The sequence below is a fragment of the Elephantulus edwardii genome, unplaced genomic scaffold, assembly GCF_000299155.1.
Source record: "Elephantulus edwardii isolate Elephantulus edwardi_28Jun2011 unplaced genomic scaffold, EleEdw1.0 scaffold00082, whole genome shotgun sequence".
NCBI classification, from domain to species: domain Eukaryota; kingdom Metazoa; phylum Chordata; class Mammalia; order Macroscelidea; family Macroscelididae; genus Elephantulus; species Elephantulus edwardii.
Genome location: NW_006399832.1, coordinates 307,071 through 322,150, shown reverse-complemented (window position 1 = coordinate 322,150; position 15,080 = coordinate 307,071). Strand labels below are relative to the sequence as shown.

Genomic DNA, 15,080 nt, shown 5'->3' with positions numbered 1-15,080 from the left:
AATGTATTCACATTATGATTTTTAAATCCTTTCTCTTAAGTTAATTTATGTGGTATAAGGGAATTCAACTTTATAAATAATGCTTAAATATTTTAAGAATTATCTCAACATTGTTCATTATTGATGTAAATTTGAGCATTAAATAAAATGCAACCAATGTTCTTCTCTGTGCATAAAGGACTTAACACTTTTTGAACTTTTTAAATAATAATAGAATCTAATTGCCTCTGAAAATCCTCAGTAGGTCCAGCTATAAGATGGCTCCCAAGGCTTTTATTTTTATTTCATAGCCTTTGAAACATTCTGAATGAAGTTACATATGGAAAACATGGCAAATACACATATTAAGCCATCAAAATAGTAATAGTGATTTCTACTTGATGTTGAGATAGTAAGTGATTTAGGCATTCTTTCTGAATTTTTCAATGTTGCTCACAATGAGTAAACATTTTTTAAGGGAAAAGAAATTTCTTTTAAAAATTAGGCCACATTTATCTTACAGATGAGTCTGTCTACATCAAGTAAAGCATGAAGATTTCCTGTTTTTGGAGTTTGGGCTGCAGAAAACTGACTAACTGACAAAAGGAGCAATTGGTGTCAGGCAACAAGATTGGGATCAGATATAAATTTATAAGGTGAGGCCGAGGCAGGGGGAAGAGAACAGAGTTACTGATAGGAAGCAAGGGCAGGAACCCAGGAAATCTTAATCAGAGAGACAAACCCAAGTCAAGAAGCACACAAAAGATAAGTTTGTAGCGCCAAGGTCATAGGCAACAGTGAATCTGTAGATCAAGTCAGGCCCACAGGCTCAGGCAGGAAGAAGGTGACGCCTGATAAGCTTAACTACCTGGGGGACTTTCCTCTTGGCTTCTGAGGTATAATCAGAAAATCTGACCTGCTTCATTTCCTACCAGGTAATGACAACCTTCCATGCCAGCAGTGTTGCTGTATTTGCAGCCAGGATATAACCGCCAAGGACAAGTTTGTTCATTTCCAGCATTACTATGCAGTAAGGGCACTGTACTGATTACAGGCTGCTGCTACTGCCTTCCACAGGTGTCATGCTCAACAGAACAGAAAGCTGGCCTGCCTTCAGGGATGACTGAATGCTAAATTACGGCAGGAAAAAGTTTTCATGGAAAAAAAAAAACCCAACCAAACTTTAGATGCACTGTTACTTCCAGCTCTATACTGGGAGACAGCCACATAATAAGACTAGAAGAGGGACAATGGAGAAGTTTCCTATAGTGAATACTGATTACTAGGTAAACAGTGCTTTGAAAGAGATAGGTCTTGCTCAAGATCAGATGTGAATGACACAGCCCAACAGGAGTCTGCTTGAAGGGTCAGTAAAAGCAATGGTAAGTAGCTGAATAACTGAGAAAACATCATCCAAGAAAGTATCACACCGATAGGCAATATCAAGGTTCAGATCTGTTGTTCATAAGGCGGGTCTGACCCACAGCCAAGCTGCTGACACCCAGCAACAACAACTGTCAATAGTAAACAAGAAGTCACCTTTTCATCCCTTATTAATGTGCTCATACTAGGTGAATATTTTAAGCTTCTGTGCCATTCTGTATACCGTTTTCAGAAAAGTGACTTCACCAGAAAGGAACTTAGCCCACCATTTTTATATAAACCGTTTAACATTCAAGTCCCAGGAGTCTGCTTCAGGAAACCACGTTTACACACGACACCCACCTTGTGAGTACCAGGGAGATCAGCAGTGCGCTGCTTGGATGTGATAATACCACTAACTAATGGAGCTGGCTTAGCAGGCCACTAATGTGGTCTACAGCGTAATGGCTAATGTGAAACTTTGAAAAATATTTGATAAAGAATGTTAGGTAACATTTTAAAATATTACTCAAAAGAAACACATTGGCACAGGCAGCTTTTTGGAAAACTTAAGAGCTCTGGCGGCGAAGCTGATAGAGTTAGGTTGCAAAGTCAAAGGTGGGCTAAGTCGATTGGGATCCACAGGAAAAAGATGGGCCGTCTCCTCCAGTGTGGTTTACCACCACCAAAAACCCAGCACAGCTATGAGTTGGTTCAGGCCCGACCTCAGTGAGTTGAGTTTTTTGCTGTCATAATTTTACTTTTGCCATAGATGAGGAGGCAAGCAAAAAAGTCCTTTTCTTTTTTTACCATCAATTGCTTTAAATCATTAGAATAGAAAAAATAAATCACAGAAAGACAACTACATTTGGTCTACATTTGTAGCAGCTGTCATTTGCCAAAGTAGTATCATAAGTACTGACAAATGTCAAATCACACAAGCATAACCCAAATCTATCTTTAGAAGACCTGTATTGCAATGAATCATTACGGAAACTTTTTCCTACAGAGAGAAAAAGAGCCAAAAAGAAGTTAATATAAACCTCAAGGCAGAGGAATCTGCCAAGAAAATGATTGCTAGTGATAGAAACACAAGGCAGATGTTCTAAAGGTAATTTTAAACTTAATTAGACATGAATTCTTCCAATCATTACCTGCATGTATATAGACACTAGTTCCAAACTGGGTTTTTGGAATGCTTTGTTACCGTCTCGAAAGAATATTGTTGTGAGCCAATAATAGAAAAAGATAATATATGAACTAGTAGCATTTCAATATTTTTTAAAATTCAGTTTTCTTCAAATGATTGGCTTAAAATAGTGGATGCGTCTTGAATGAACTAATTCAAAGTAAGCATTTCTTAAGGGACAATTTCTATTGAACACAAGGTAAAAACCCACCAAAAACTTCATCTGTATTTTTAAGTTTAATAATTTAAAAAGTATAAAAATGTTAATTATGTGGTAATAACTATGAAAGCTGTTCATTTAATATATTTCAGTTATATCTGTTAACAAGATTACAATTCAAGAATTAGGTAGTACATTACTATCGTATTCCTAGACATTTTTACTTATATTCTTCCTTTATTATACTTAAAACTCTTCCCTTGATTTTCCTTATATATTTCTCAACTGGATAAAAAGAAATCAGAAAAACAGTTTTAAAGTTCACAGTTTTTAGAAGGCAATTAATTTTGAAAGCAGCAAATTAAAAAGAAATCGAATATTTCTTCAGATAAAGTAACTTGATCTTTATTTAAAAATTAAGATTGTCATTTTATTTGAATCTAATACTAGAGAGTCTTTTAGTTGGATGTTTCTCCTACCTCAGTGCGTGAATGCAGTATATCATTCTTGGAATGTTTTTCCGATCATAGACATCTGTAGTTTCTGGATAAAATATCTAGGGAGAAAAAAATAATAAACGCATTTATGATGATTTGCTCATACAATTATTGTAATTTCCAAAGATAACGTTCCTCTTTGCTAGTCTGTATTTATTTAAACGTAAAGGAACCTATTGATAGATGTTTCATCTTGCTCTACAGACCGCCCAATCACTATATCCCTTGCCTGACAGCACCCCCTACTGGTGGGGCTCACAGCTGGCAACTCCAAGAAAGTGGACTGCACAGAACTGGGGGCAATTTCATCTCACATGGCTTGGCTAAGGAGTGGGAGTCAGGAGAAGGGAAGGAATATCCAGAGGGTGGTTGCGTGTGAGGTCTGATTTCCAAAGCTTTGTCTCACATGTAACTAACTGCTCAAAGGTTCCAAGGGTCTGAGCAAAGTACCTTTCTTCTGGCCACTTTATTAAACTGTTAAACAGTAAAAACTCAGCTACACAGTTCTGTAAACATGCATATATAGATAAACAGACATGGATATGTTATTGTTGTTAGGTGCCATTGAGTCAAGTATGACTCACAGCAACCCTATGAACAAAAGATCTGAAACCAGTCCTGTCCTGCGCCATCCTCACACTTCCTGACACACAAGAGCCCATTGCAGCAGTCACCTTGTCAATCCTCTTGGTTGAGGGTCTTCCTCTCCTTCACTGACCCTCTACACTTCCCAACATCATGTCCCTCTCCAAGGAATAGCAAGTCCTAGCAATATGTCCAAAGTATGTGAGGCAAAGTCTCATCATTCTTGCCTCCATAGAGTGCTCTGGCTGCACCCTCTCCAAGATGTATCTGTTCATTCTCTTGGCTATCTACAGGGATGTTCAGTGCTCTTCTCCACACCACAGCTCAAAGGTGTCAATTCTTTTTCTGTCATCTTTATTCACTGTCCAGGTCCCAGATGCATAGCTAGTAATCAGAAAGACTATGGCCTGAATCAGACACACCTTAGTCCTCAAACTGACATCACTACTCCTCTATAATTTGGAGAAGTCCCCAGGGGTTTGTTCCTGAATAAAGCAATGCAACTTCACCGAATAAACTTTAGAACCTTTCCTTCACCTTCATTGCTTTTGAGCTGGAATCCAATCATAGCTGACTGTCCAGTAGGTTTCTGGAGGCTATAAATCACATGAGAGGAGACTGCACATTATTCCTCTCAGAACAACAGGTGGGTTCAAACCACAAGAGAGGTACTGCTTTTAGGTTAACAGCACAACTCCCTAAAGACGATGCCACCAGAGCTCCTGAAAATTTACAAAGTATGTGAAATAGAAAAAGTCTATAAAATAAACTACCAAAACAAAACAAAACCCCTTATAATCCCAAGCCCTAAATAGACTTCTAGCATTTTGTTATATTTTCTTTCAGGCTTTTTTCTGTATCTCTGAATGCTTTTGTATATGTGTGCATAAAAATGAAATTGTACATTATTGCAAACATGTTTTACAGATTTAAAGATCATAATCTTTAAATACCTCCATGTACCTTCATTATCCTAGAAGAATATTGTTTTTAATAAATATATAATTCTTCCATATTTTGAACCATAATCTAACCAATTACTCATGATTGAATATTTGACTCTTCCTGAGATTTTCCCCCTATTATAAATCACTGTTGTGAACATCCCTAGCCTTTATGAGTTTCTAACTACTTTTTTTTTTGAAAAAATCCTAAATATGGAACCATGGGATTGGAAAATCTGAACATTAAGGTTTTAATACACATTTCCACTGGGCATTGTGAGCTCAAAAGTAAAAGCCTGATAAGAAACAGATCTCAGGGTGGGACTCTAAGCCCCTCTGTTTTTAAGCACCAAAAAATTAACAATTAAAAATAGAAGGATAACTAGTAAAACATGTATGGGAACTCAAGCGGGTAAGGACTGAGAATGGGTCAGGGTAAAACCACAGGATTACACAGTGTGGGGGGCAGAGGGAGGAGGGGGAAGTAAATGGGAAGGATTTGGGCAAAAAGACAGGGTAATGATGGGCAAGGTCCAAAGGTGATTCATTCTTTTATACCTTTTTATTCATTTTAATGGAAGTTTACAGAGACTCTAGATTTCCATTCATTCATTCATTGTTGCACTTTACTCCCTGCCCAACCTCCCCCCTAGTTTGCACTTCTCTTTGAAAAGTAAAAGAAAAATTCCTTCATTGGTATACCTCCCCAAAAGGTGATTAATTTTATAAAACATAATGCATGAGAATGATTGTTTGAAATACAATGTGAATAAATAATAGTATTAAACGCAATGTTTATGAACTTTGTAAGCAAACCAATTTTAAAAAAAAGAACAAGTAGGCTGGAAGTGTCTAAGATAAGTATAGCAAGCAGCATTACTTGCTTTCAGTAAATAATAAAATTTTACAGTGAAAAACTAATAATAAATCACATACTATATGGGAACACTGCATGGTTCAAAATTGGGAAGGGCGTACCCCAGGGATGCATCCTATCTCCATACCTTTTCAACCTACATGCAGAACAGATTATCTGGGAGGCTGGGCTCTATGAGGAGAAATGTGGGGTCAAGATTGGTGGACGATTTATCAACAATCTGCGTTATGGAGATGACATAACCCTGCTTGCTGAAACTGAAGAGGACCTGAAGCGCCTACTGCAGAATGTCAAGGACTGCAGCCTCCAATATGGATTGAGGCTCAATGTCAAGAAGACAAAGATTCTCACCACTGGACCAATTGGCAGCATCAGGATGGATGGTGAAGAGACTGAGATTGTACACAGCTTTAGTTTGCTTGGCTCCACAGTCAACAGTCTTGGCACCAGCAGCCAGGAAATTAAAAGGCGCATTGCCATGGGAAAGTCTGCTGTTAGGGACCTCTCCAAAGTACTGAAGAGCAATGGTGTCTCTCTGGAGACTAAGGTGTGTCTGATACAGGCCATGGTCTTCGCAATCACTTGTTATGCATCAGAGAGTTGGACAATGACCAAGGAGGATAGAAGGAAAATTGATGCCTTTGAACTGTGGTGCTGGAGAAGAGTATTGAGACTACCATGGACTGCTGGAAAACAAACAGATTTGTCCTGGAAAGGGTTAAACAGGGTGGCTCCTTGGAGGCAAGGATTCTGAGGCTCCGTCTAACATACTTTGGACATGTTGTGAGGAGAGGGACATCATGCTGGGCAGAGTGGAGAGACAGCGCAGGAGAGGAAGGCCCTCTATGAGGTGGATTGATTCAGTGACTGGGATAATTGGGATGGGAGTGTCAGAGACAGTGCGATTGGCACAGGACAGAGCGGAGTTTAGGGCTGTTGTACATAGGGTCGCTATGAGTCGCAAGCGACTCGACGGCACATTACAACAACAACAATATGGTAGCACTTGATACTCAGATGCAAATTTCTGTTGGACATGGAAAGAAAACATAAAATCAGGAAATAAGTAGTTTCTTGAACTACAAATGTATTGTTCATAAACATTTAAGGAAATAACTGTAGTCTAAAAAATGTCAAAGCCTTTCTTTCAACACATTAATGCTGTTAAAGCAACAATTAGAAAATTATGTTCAATACTGAAGAATACAAGATCATCAAACAAGAGGACAAGTCCACATCACTTTTCAAGTCTTCTCTGCTGCTGGAAAACTCCTTCCTCCTCCTTCTTTACACAGTAGCTTTTCTTCTTTTAGAAGGAATTCATTATGAACCTGTCTTCCATTGATAAGCAGATGGGATTATATATGATTCACAATAGTTAGGTGCCACTGACTAAATGTCTTACACACAACAATGCAATGTGTTAAAGAGTAGAACAGCCTGATTGGACTTTCTAGTCTGTAATATATATAGGCAAGGACCTCTGGTAGGCTAGCCCACAGGGAGCTGCTCTACTAACTCAAAAGTTGGTTCAAATCCACCATTCACACCATGACAGAAAACTAGACAGTTGTCTCTATGCCATTTACAGCCTCAGAAACTAGCCGGAGGGTCAGCTCTGAGTTGGTTCTGGCTTGACAGCAATGAGCGGAGTTGAATTTCTATGGGAGTAAATCACCAGGTCTTTCTTCTAGGGAGTAGATGGATGGAGTCAAACTGTCAGCCTTTTAGTTAGCTGTCAGGCTGCTCCGCCAGTGTTCCTTTCTAGTTATTCTGCAGCAAGTCTCCAGCACCCAGCAGGATGCTAAGCACAGAAAGTAGGCTTCGACTGACAAGTAAAGGAATTAATGGCCGTCAAAATACTTCAAAGTCAGCCCAGTCAACTTCAGTGTCTCCTGCAATGCAGTGCATTAATCGCATAATAAAATCAGTGTTAAAATGGAATTGGTGCTATAGATCACTCATTTACTTGGCCCAGAATCAAAGCAAGCCCAGTCCCAAAGCCACATAATTTGAAAAGGTTTAAATCAAATCTAGCAAACATAATGAAATGATCTTAATCTGAAGTATGTCACCTTCATACAGAAAAACTGTGTTTGAATTTTCCCTTTTATTTATCTGTTTATCAGCAGGATTTATTAGTCCTTGTCAAATCATAATCCAGAACATATGAATTCTGTATTACAGCTAATGCCAACAAGGTAATGGAATTTAATGTTCTGGCCATTTTAGAATAAGGGAAAGTAGTTTGATTTAAACGAGCAGGCAAAAGAAATCCACACTGGCTATTTAGAGAGAAAATATAAACAAGCACAATCTTTCACTGCAACTATATTTTTTCTACCTCACATCGACCATCTACTGAGTTTCTGAGGCTATAAACAGCAATAGGAGGTGATTGCTCATCTTCCTTTGAGCCACTGGTGGATCTGAACCACCCGGCACATGTATTCATTATTCTTTTCTTAGTTTCTCCTGAACTCCCATGTCAGTCCTGTTTTCTAACAGTGGTGCTATGCAGTATTTGTCCTTTTGTGACTGAGATATTCCACGCAGCATAATGTTCTCGAGGATCACCCATGTTGTATAATATTTTATTAATTCTTTGTTTTTCAGTACTGCATAGTATTCCATTGTGTGAATATACCATAGTTTTTGCCCCCCTACCCATTCGTTTGTTGATGTGCAATTAGGTTGTTTCCATCTCTGTGCTACTGCGAATAATGCAGCAATGAACATGAGCGTGCATACATCTATTTGGGTGGCAGCTCTGGATTCTTTAAAGTATATTCCTAGTAATGGAATTGTTGGGTCAGATGGTATTTCTATTTCCAACTTTTTGAAAAATTGCCAGACTGTTTTCTGTAGTGCTTACACCAGTTTACTCTCCCACCAACTGTGAAGAAGGGTTCCAATCTCTCCACAACCTCATTAGCATTTCTTGTTTGCTGCTCTGCTGAACTTTGCAATTGTTACTGGGGTGAGATGATACCTCATAGTTGATTTTATCACCAGAGACATGTAGCTTTTGAGTTAGTAACACAACTCCTTATGGTCTATATAACCAGAACTCCCTAAAAATACACTTGTTATGTGCTTTCGGCTCAGAACTGAATTAGAGCTGACCCTCCAGCAGGTCTTCAGAGGCTGTCAATTGTATAGGAGGAGATTGTCCATCTTTCCTCTGCAGAGCTACTAGTGGATACAATAACTCTCACCTTTGGATTGATAGCACAACTCTTTAACCACTAGACCATCAGAACTCCCTACAAATAAATTAGGATCTTACAATTTATGTTAAAGGATCTTTCATTTTTATGGTTTTAAGTGTCAGTCTAGAGACTATCCAGGCCATGATCTTTGCAAATGTTATGCTACAGAGAGCTGGACAATGACTAAGGATGACAGAAGAAGAATTGATGCCTTAGAGTTGTGGTGCTGGAGAAGCCCCCCCACCCCGAAAAAAAAAAAAAACACCCAAAAACAACAAATAGGTCTGTCTTGAAGAGGGTGAAACCAAGTTTCTCCTCGGAGGCTAGGATTTTGAAGGGCTGTCTCACATACTTTGGGCATGTGGCCAGAAGAGACTGGTCCTTGGAGAAGGACCTTATGCTTGGAAGAGTGGAGGGACAGCGCAGGAGCGGAAGACCCCTGATGAGATGGATTGATACAGTGACTGGGGTAATGTGAGAGTTGGTGGGACTGGCTGAGGACAGGGCAGGGTTTAGAGCCGCTGTCTACAGGGTTACTATGGGTTGCAGGCAATTTGACAGCGCATAACAACCGGTGTTTTTCATTTAAAACTGGGCGTAGCAAATAAGTATAACATAAAAGAACAACACATGACTTGACAAGTCATGAACTGGCCCCTCAGCCTTCAACCTGAGCCATTTCTAAGTCATTTCTTTAAAACAGCTCTACATACAAAGCTACTACCATCAAACTGAATCCAACCATTGGTAACCTCATGTGTTACACACAGAACTGAGCTCCGCAGGGTCATCTTGGCTGTGAACTTTAAAAAAGCAGATAGATCTCCAGGACTTTCCCCCCCCAGGGGCTCCTGGGTGGGTTAGCTTGTTATCATGTGCTATCAAGTTGGAACTGACTGATGGCTGACCTGCTAGTGATTTTTCAGAAACTGTGAATCTCACTAATCACACTGGGGGAGACTGTACTTTTTTTTCTCCCTCTTCTCTAAAAGCAGCTGGTTTATTTGAATCGCATGCTTTTGGGTTGGCAGCGCAACGGTGGCTTACCACTTAGCCACTAGCAGTGAAGTGTAAACCACTACCCACATATTTATTTAAGACAGCCCTACATGTTAGTGAGCAATAAAAAGAAATGCAAATTTAAGCAAAAACTGTTGGACCTCAAAGCATGCTGAATGAAAAAAGCCAACCTCGAAGGGTTACCTACTGGATTGCTTGGTTCCACAGTCAATACGTTTGGCATCAGTAATCAGGAAATCAAAAGATTAATTGCATTAGGAAAATCTACTGACTGAGACCTTTTTCAAAATGCTACAGAGCAACAATGTCAGTCTAGAGACTAAGGTCCAGGACATAGTCTTCACAAGTACCTATTATGCAACAGAAAGCTAGACATTGATAAAAGTATAGAAAAAGAATTGATACCTCTGAGATGTGGGCTGGAGAAGAGTACTACTCATACCATGGACTGCTAAGAGAACAAACAAGTCTGTTTTGGAGCAGGTGAAGACAAGCTATTTCTTGGAGGCAAGGATTTTGGGGATCTGTCTCACATACTTTGGGCATGTTGCCAGAAGGAACCAGTCCTTGGAGAAGGACATCATGCTTGGAAGAGTGGAGAGATAACACAGGAGAGGAAGAGCCCGAAAGCGATGGAGTGACATGGTAACTAGAGTAATGAGGGTAGATGTGTCAGAGACAGTGAGATTGGCATAGGATACAGCAGGGTTCAGAGAACATAGGGTCACTAAGAGTAATGGTCGACTGGACAGCACATAATAACACAATGTTCTCAAAATGACAAAGCTACAGAGATGGAAATGGATTAGTGGTTACTACAGGACAAGGGAGAGAGAGTAGAGAATGGTCCATTTAAAGGAGTTGTTAATTGCTACTGAGTTGATTTTGACTAATAGAGACTACAGAACAGCTAGGAAGCTCTCCACAGGGTTTTTGTCACTGTAATCTTTATGTAAGCAGAACACCAAGATGTGTCCTTCAGAACTGCTGGGTGAGTTTGAAATACTAATCTTTCAGTTAGCAGTCCAGATGCTTATCCACTTCATTACCAAATCAAAGCAACTATGTTGTAATCATTTCCAGCTTATCTTGGCCACGTTGTTGTTTGTTAAGTGCCACTAAGTTGTAGACAATTCGTAATGACTCTATGAACAAAGGAAAGGTTGTGTCATCTGCATAATGCAGGTTGTTGATGAATCTTCCTCTAATTCTATTCCATATTCCTCTTTATATAGTCTAGCTTCTCAAATGATTTGCCCAGTATACAGAACAAATAGTTACAGAGAAAGGATACAACCCTGACACACGCCCTTTCTGCTTTTAAACCATGTAGTGTTCTCTTGTTTTGTTCAAACAACTGCTTCTTGGTCTAAGGATAGGTTTCACTTAAGTACAATTTAGAGCTCTGACATTTCCATTCTTTTCAATGTTAGCCATGCTTTGTTATGATGCACACAGTCAAATGCCTTTGCATAGTCAGTAACACAAAAGTAAACAGACCTTTCTGGTATTCTCTGCTTTCAACGAAAATCCTTCTGACATTAGCAAGGATATCCCTTGTTTTTATAGCCTCTTCAGAATCTAGCTTGAATTTCAGGCAATTCCCTGTCAATGTATTGTTCCAGTCAGTCTTAATAATTTTCAGCAAGATTTTATTTGCATGTGACATTACTGATACTGTTCATCCTTTCTGGAACCAGAATAAATATGGATTCCAGACTGTTGGCCAGGTAGCTGTCTTTCAAATTTCTTGGTGTAGGCTGGTGAGTACATCCAGGGTAGCATCTATTTATTGAAACACCTCAACTGGTATTCCATCAATTCCTAGAGCCTTATTTTTTTGCCAATTCCTTCAACGCAGCTTGACCTTCTTCCTTTGTTACCACTAGTTCTTGATCATATTTATGAAATGGTTCCAAGTTCACCAATTCTTTTTTGTGCAATGACTCTGAGTGTTCTTTCCATCTTCTTCTGATGTTTCCGGCATCATTCAACATTTTGCCCAGAGAATCCTTCAGTATTACAACTTGAGCCTGAATTTGTTCTTCAATTCTTTCAGCTTGAGCAAAGTTGAATAAGTTCTCCCGTTTTTCTTTTCTAACTCCAAATCCTCTGTGTACACCTCATTATAACACTTTGCTTTCCTGTCTTGAGTTGCTCTTTTGAAATTTTAATTCTTCTCTCTCCCATCAACATTTCTTCCTTTTGTTTTGGCCCATGTTTTAGTGCAAGAATCAGTCTCTTCTGACATCTATTTTGGTCTTCTCTTTCTTTTTTGTCTCTGTTAATGACCTTTTGCTTTCTTCATAGATGATGTCATCGATGTTATACTATTACTTGTTTAGTCTTTAGTCATTAATGTTCAGTGTGTAAAATCTATTCTTGAGGCAGATTTAAAATTTAATTGGTATAGACTCACAATCATATTCTGGTTCTCATGGACTTCTTTACAATTTTAATTTTTTCGTTTCAATTTGAATTTGTATCTGAGTAATTGGTACTCTATCTGTTCCACAGACAGATTTGGCCTTTTTTTCTTTTATTTTCTTTTTAAAAGGGGAAAGCATGAGTGCAGTCCCTACTACCACAAAGTATGTAATCAAGTTTCCAACATTTGGGGAAGTCACAGGCCTTGTTCTGACAATGGATATTGACCTTCTTCATTGGCTCATTTCACAGATGCACTCAATATCATTTCTACTTAGCCCATTACGTGAAGTCTGTATGTATAGCTGACAATTATGTGTTGGGTTTTTTAAAAAAGGTATTTCAGTGAATATATAACTGATTGGACAAAAATTGTATCATGTGGTCTCTAGATTCCTTTTTTGGTACCAAGGCCATATTTCCTAATACCAAATCCATCTTTGTTTCCAACATTTTTCAAAAAAAGAAAGCTGTCAGTTTTTTATAAAGAAAACTTTTATTTTAATTGTGATTTTAACAAAAATTTAAAGTTAGGTTTCCACTCATTCATTGTTGCACATTTTACCCCTTCTCCTTCCCTTCTCTCTCCCTCAGTTCACTTTTTAAAAAAAATCATTTATTGTTACACAATGACCTCCCCCAACCCCAGTCCTCTCTATAATGTGCCTCTTATTCTAAGCTGTTGTCATATATATAACACCCAATCATATATTCCTTGGTTTGCTTGGATCCACAGTCAACACTCTTGGTACCAGCAGCCAGGAAATTAAAAGACGTATTGTGATGGGAAAGTCTGTGGTTATAGACCTCTCTAAAGTGCTAAAGTGCAAAGATGTCAGTCTGGAGACTAAGGTGCATCTGATACATGCCATGGTCTTTGCATTCACTTGCTATGCATCAGAGAGCTGGACAATGACTAGGGATGATAGAAGGAGAATTGATGCCTTTGAGCTGTGGTACTGGAGAAGAGTATTGAATATACCATGGACTGACTGCTAGGAAAACAAATAGGTTTGTCCTGCAGACGGTGAGGCCAGGCTGCTCCTTGGAGGCAAGGATTCTGAAGCTTCATCTGATATACTTTGGACATGTTGCAAGGAGGGACCGGTCCTTGGAGAGGGACATCAAGCTTGGGAGGGTGGAGGGACAAGTGCAGGAGAGGAAGACTCTCAGTGAGATGGATTGATTCAGTGACTGGGGTAATGGGGGTAGGTGTTTCAGAGACAATGAGATTGGCAAGGGATAGAGCAGGGTTTAGGGATGCTGAACATAGGGTCGCTATGAGTCGCAGGCACATTAACAACAACAAACACAAAACCTCATTTAGATGATTGTTCAGAAGAGCACAGTATCATGGGTGATGGCATTTATTTTACGAGTCACTATGTCTTTTGGCTGATAAATGACATTTGGGAGTGGTCTGAGTCCCAAGTTTAAAAGTTACCCTGGGATGACAATCTCAGAGGCTCTTCTAGTTTAGTTTCTACTGGTCTATTTAATCTGGTCTTTTCTTCTTTTTAAATGTAAATTAAACTCTGTTCTATATTACCCCCCATTCTGTCCAGGACAGTCTACTTTGGCCCTGGTTGAAATGGTTGGTAGGAGTACCCAAGAACCATCTTCTTGGTGTCAAGGTCACTGAGGTTGTGGTTGGTGTGAACTCATTATTAAGTATTTGGTTTCCTTCTTGCGGTTTGAGTCCACATGTAACTCCAAAATTATAATGTAGATGGCTACTCCTAAGCCTTAAAAATTCCAGGTGCTTCCCACCAAATTAAAATTTATGGGCTATTTTATGTAAGTTGACCAAGTAATCAGGTCCAACATGACTATATAGTTGGTTACATCAAGAAAGTATTCATAACGTGTTCTTTCTGAGATTTATCTTATTACTAGGCCGCCTCTGTACATGTTATACAAACACATACATACATCTTGCCTACAGAAATACTTATGCATGTACACTTATATAATCATGTACTTAACTATATACATAAAGGCACACATACACAATCACACGTATTTTTTGGTTGCAAAATGATATCACAGTCACCTTACATTACTGTATACTTCTTAGTGCCATCCTTCACCTTGGCTAAGTTGCGCCAATTTTACACTTCTTCAGTACCACCTTACTGTTGTTAGGTGCTATTGAGTTGCCCATGACTCACAGCAACCCTATGTACAAAAGATCTGAACCTTGTCCTATCCTGCAACATCCTCTAAAGCTCTGACGTGCTCAATCTCATTGTTACAGTCATTCTGTCAATCTGTATAGATAAGAGTCTTCCTCTCTTTCCCTGACCCTCTCTTTACCTTTCCCAGCATATATTATTCCAAGAACTGGACCCTCTAATAACAAGCCCAAAGTATATGACATGAAACTCTACATTGTACTGTCTCACCACCACCAAAAGTGAAGTGTCTGCCATCTAGAAAGTGATTCCCCAGGCCTTCTAACCTCCCATCTCTGTAAGCAACAAATGATGTTGTTTACTGTACTGTACACTCTATTTTGTCATTTTCTAATAGAGAGCTCATACAGTATCTGTTCTTTTGTGTTTGTTTTCTTTCTCTCAGCAGACTATTCTTAAGGTTTACCCATGTTGGAGGATACAGTAAGAACTCATTATTATTCTTTCATTGTGATATTCACAATACGAATAAGCACAGTCACTATGTCTTTTGATTGACAGATGACAAAGCTGTTTCTATCATTTTGCTGTTGTAAACAATGTTGCAATGGACACAGACGTGCACATATCTGTTCACATCAGTAATTTTAGTTCTCTAGAGTATATATCTAGTAGAATAATTTCCAGATCAAA

General features: G+C 38.9%; 1 protein-coding gene across 1 annotated transcript in view; it reads right to left on the bottom strand.

Annotated features, from left to right (window-relative positions):
• IQGAP2 (IQ motif containing GTPase activating protein 2) overlaps nt 1-15,080 on the bottom strand; it is a 392,955-nt gene that overhangs the window by 205,814 nt on the left and 172,061 nt on the right. Inside the window, exon 4 of the mRNA XM_006889829.1 lies at nt 3,170-3,246. Coding sequence (XP_006889891.1) covers nt 3,170-3,246 — 77 coding nt within the window. The remainder of the gene's footprint in view (nt 1-3,169; nt 3,247-15,080) is intronic.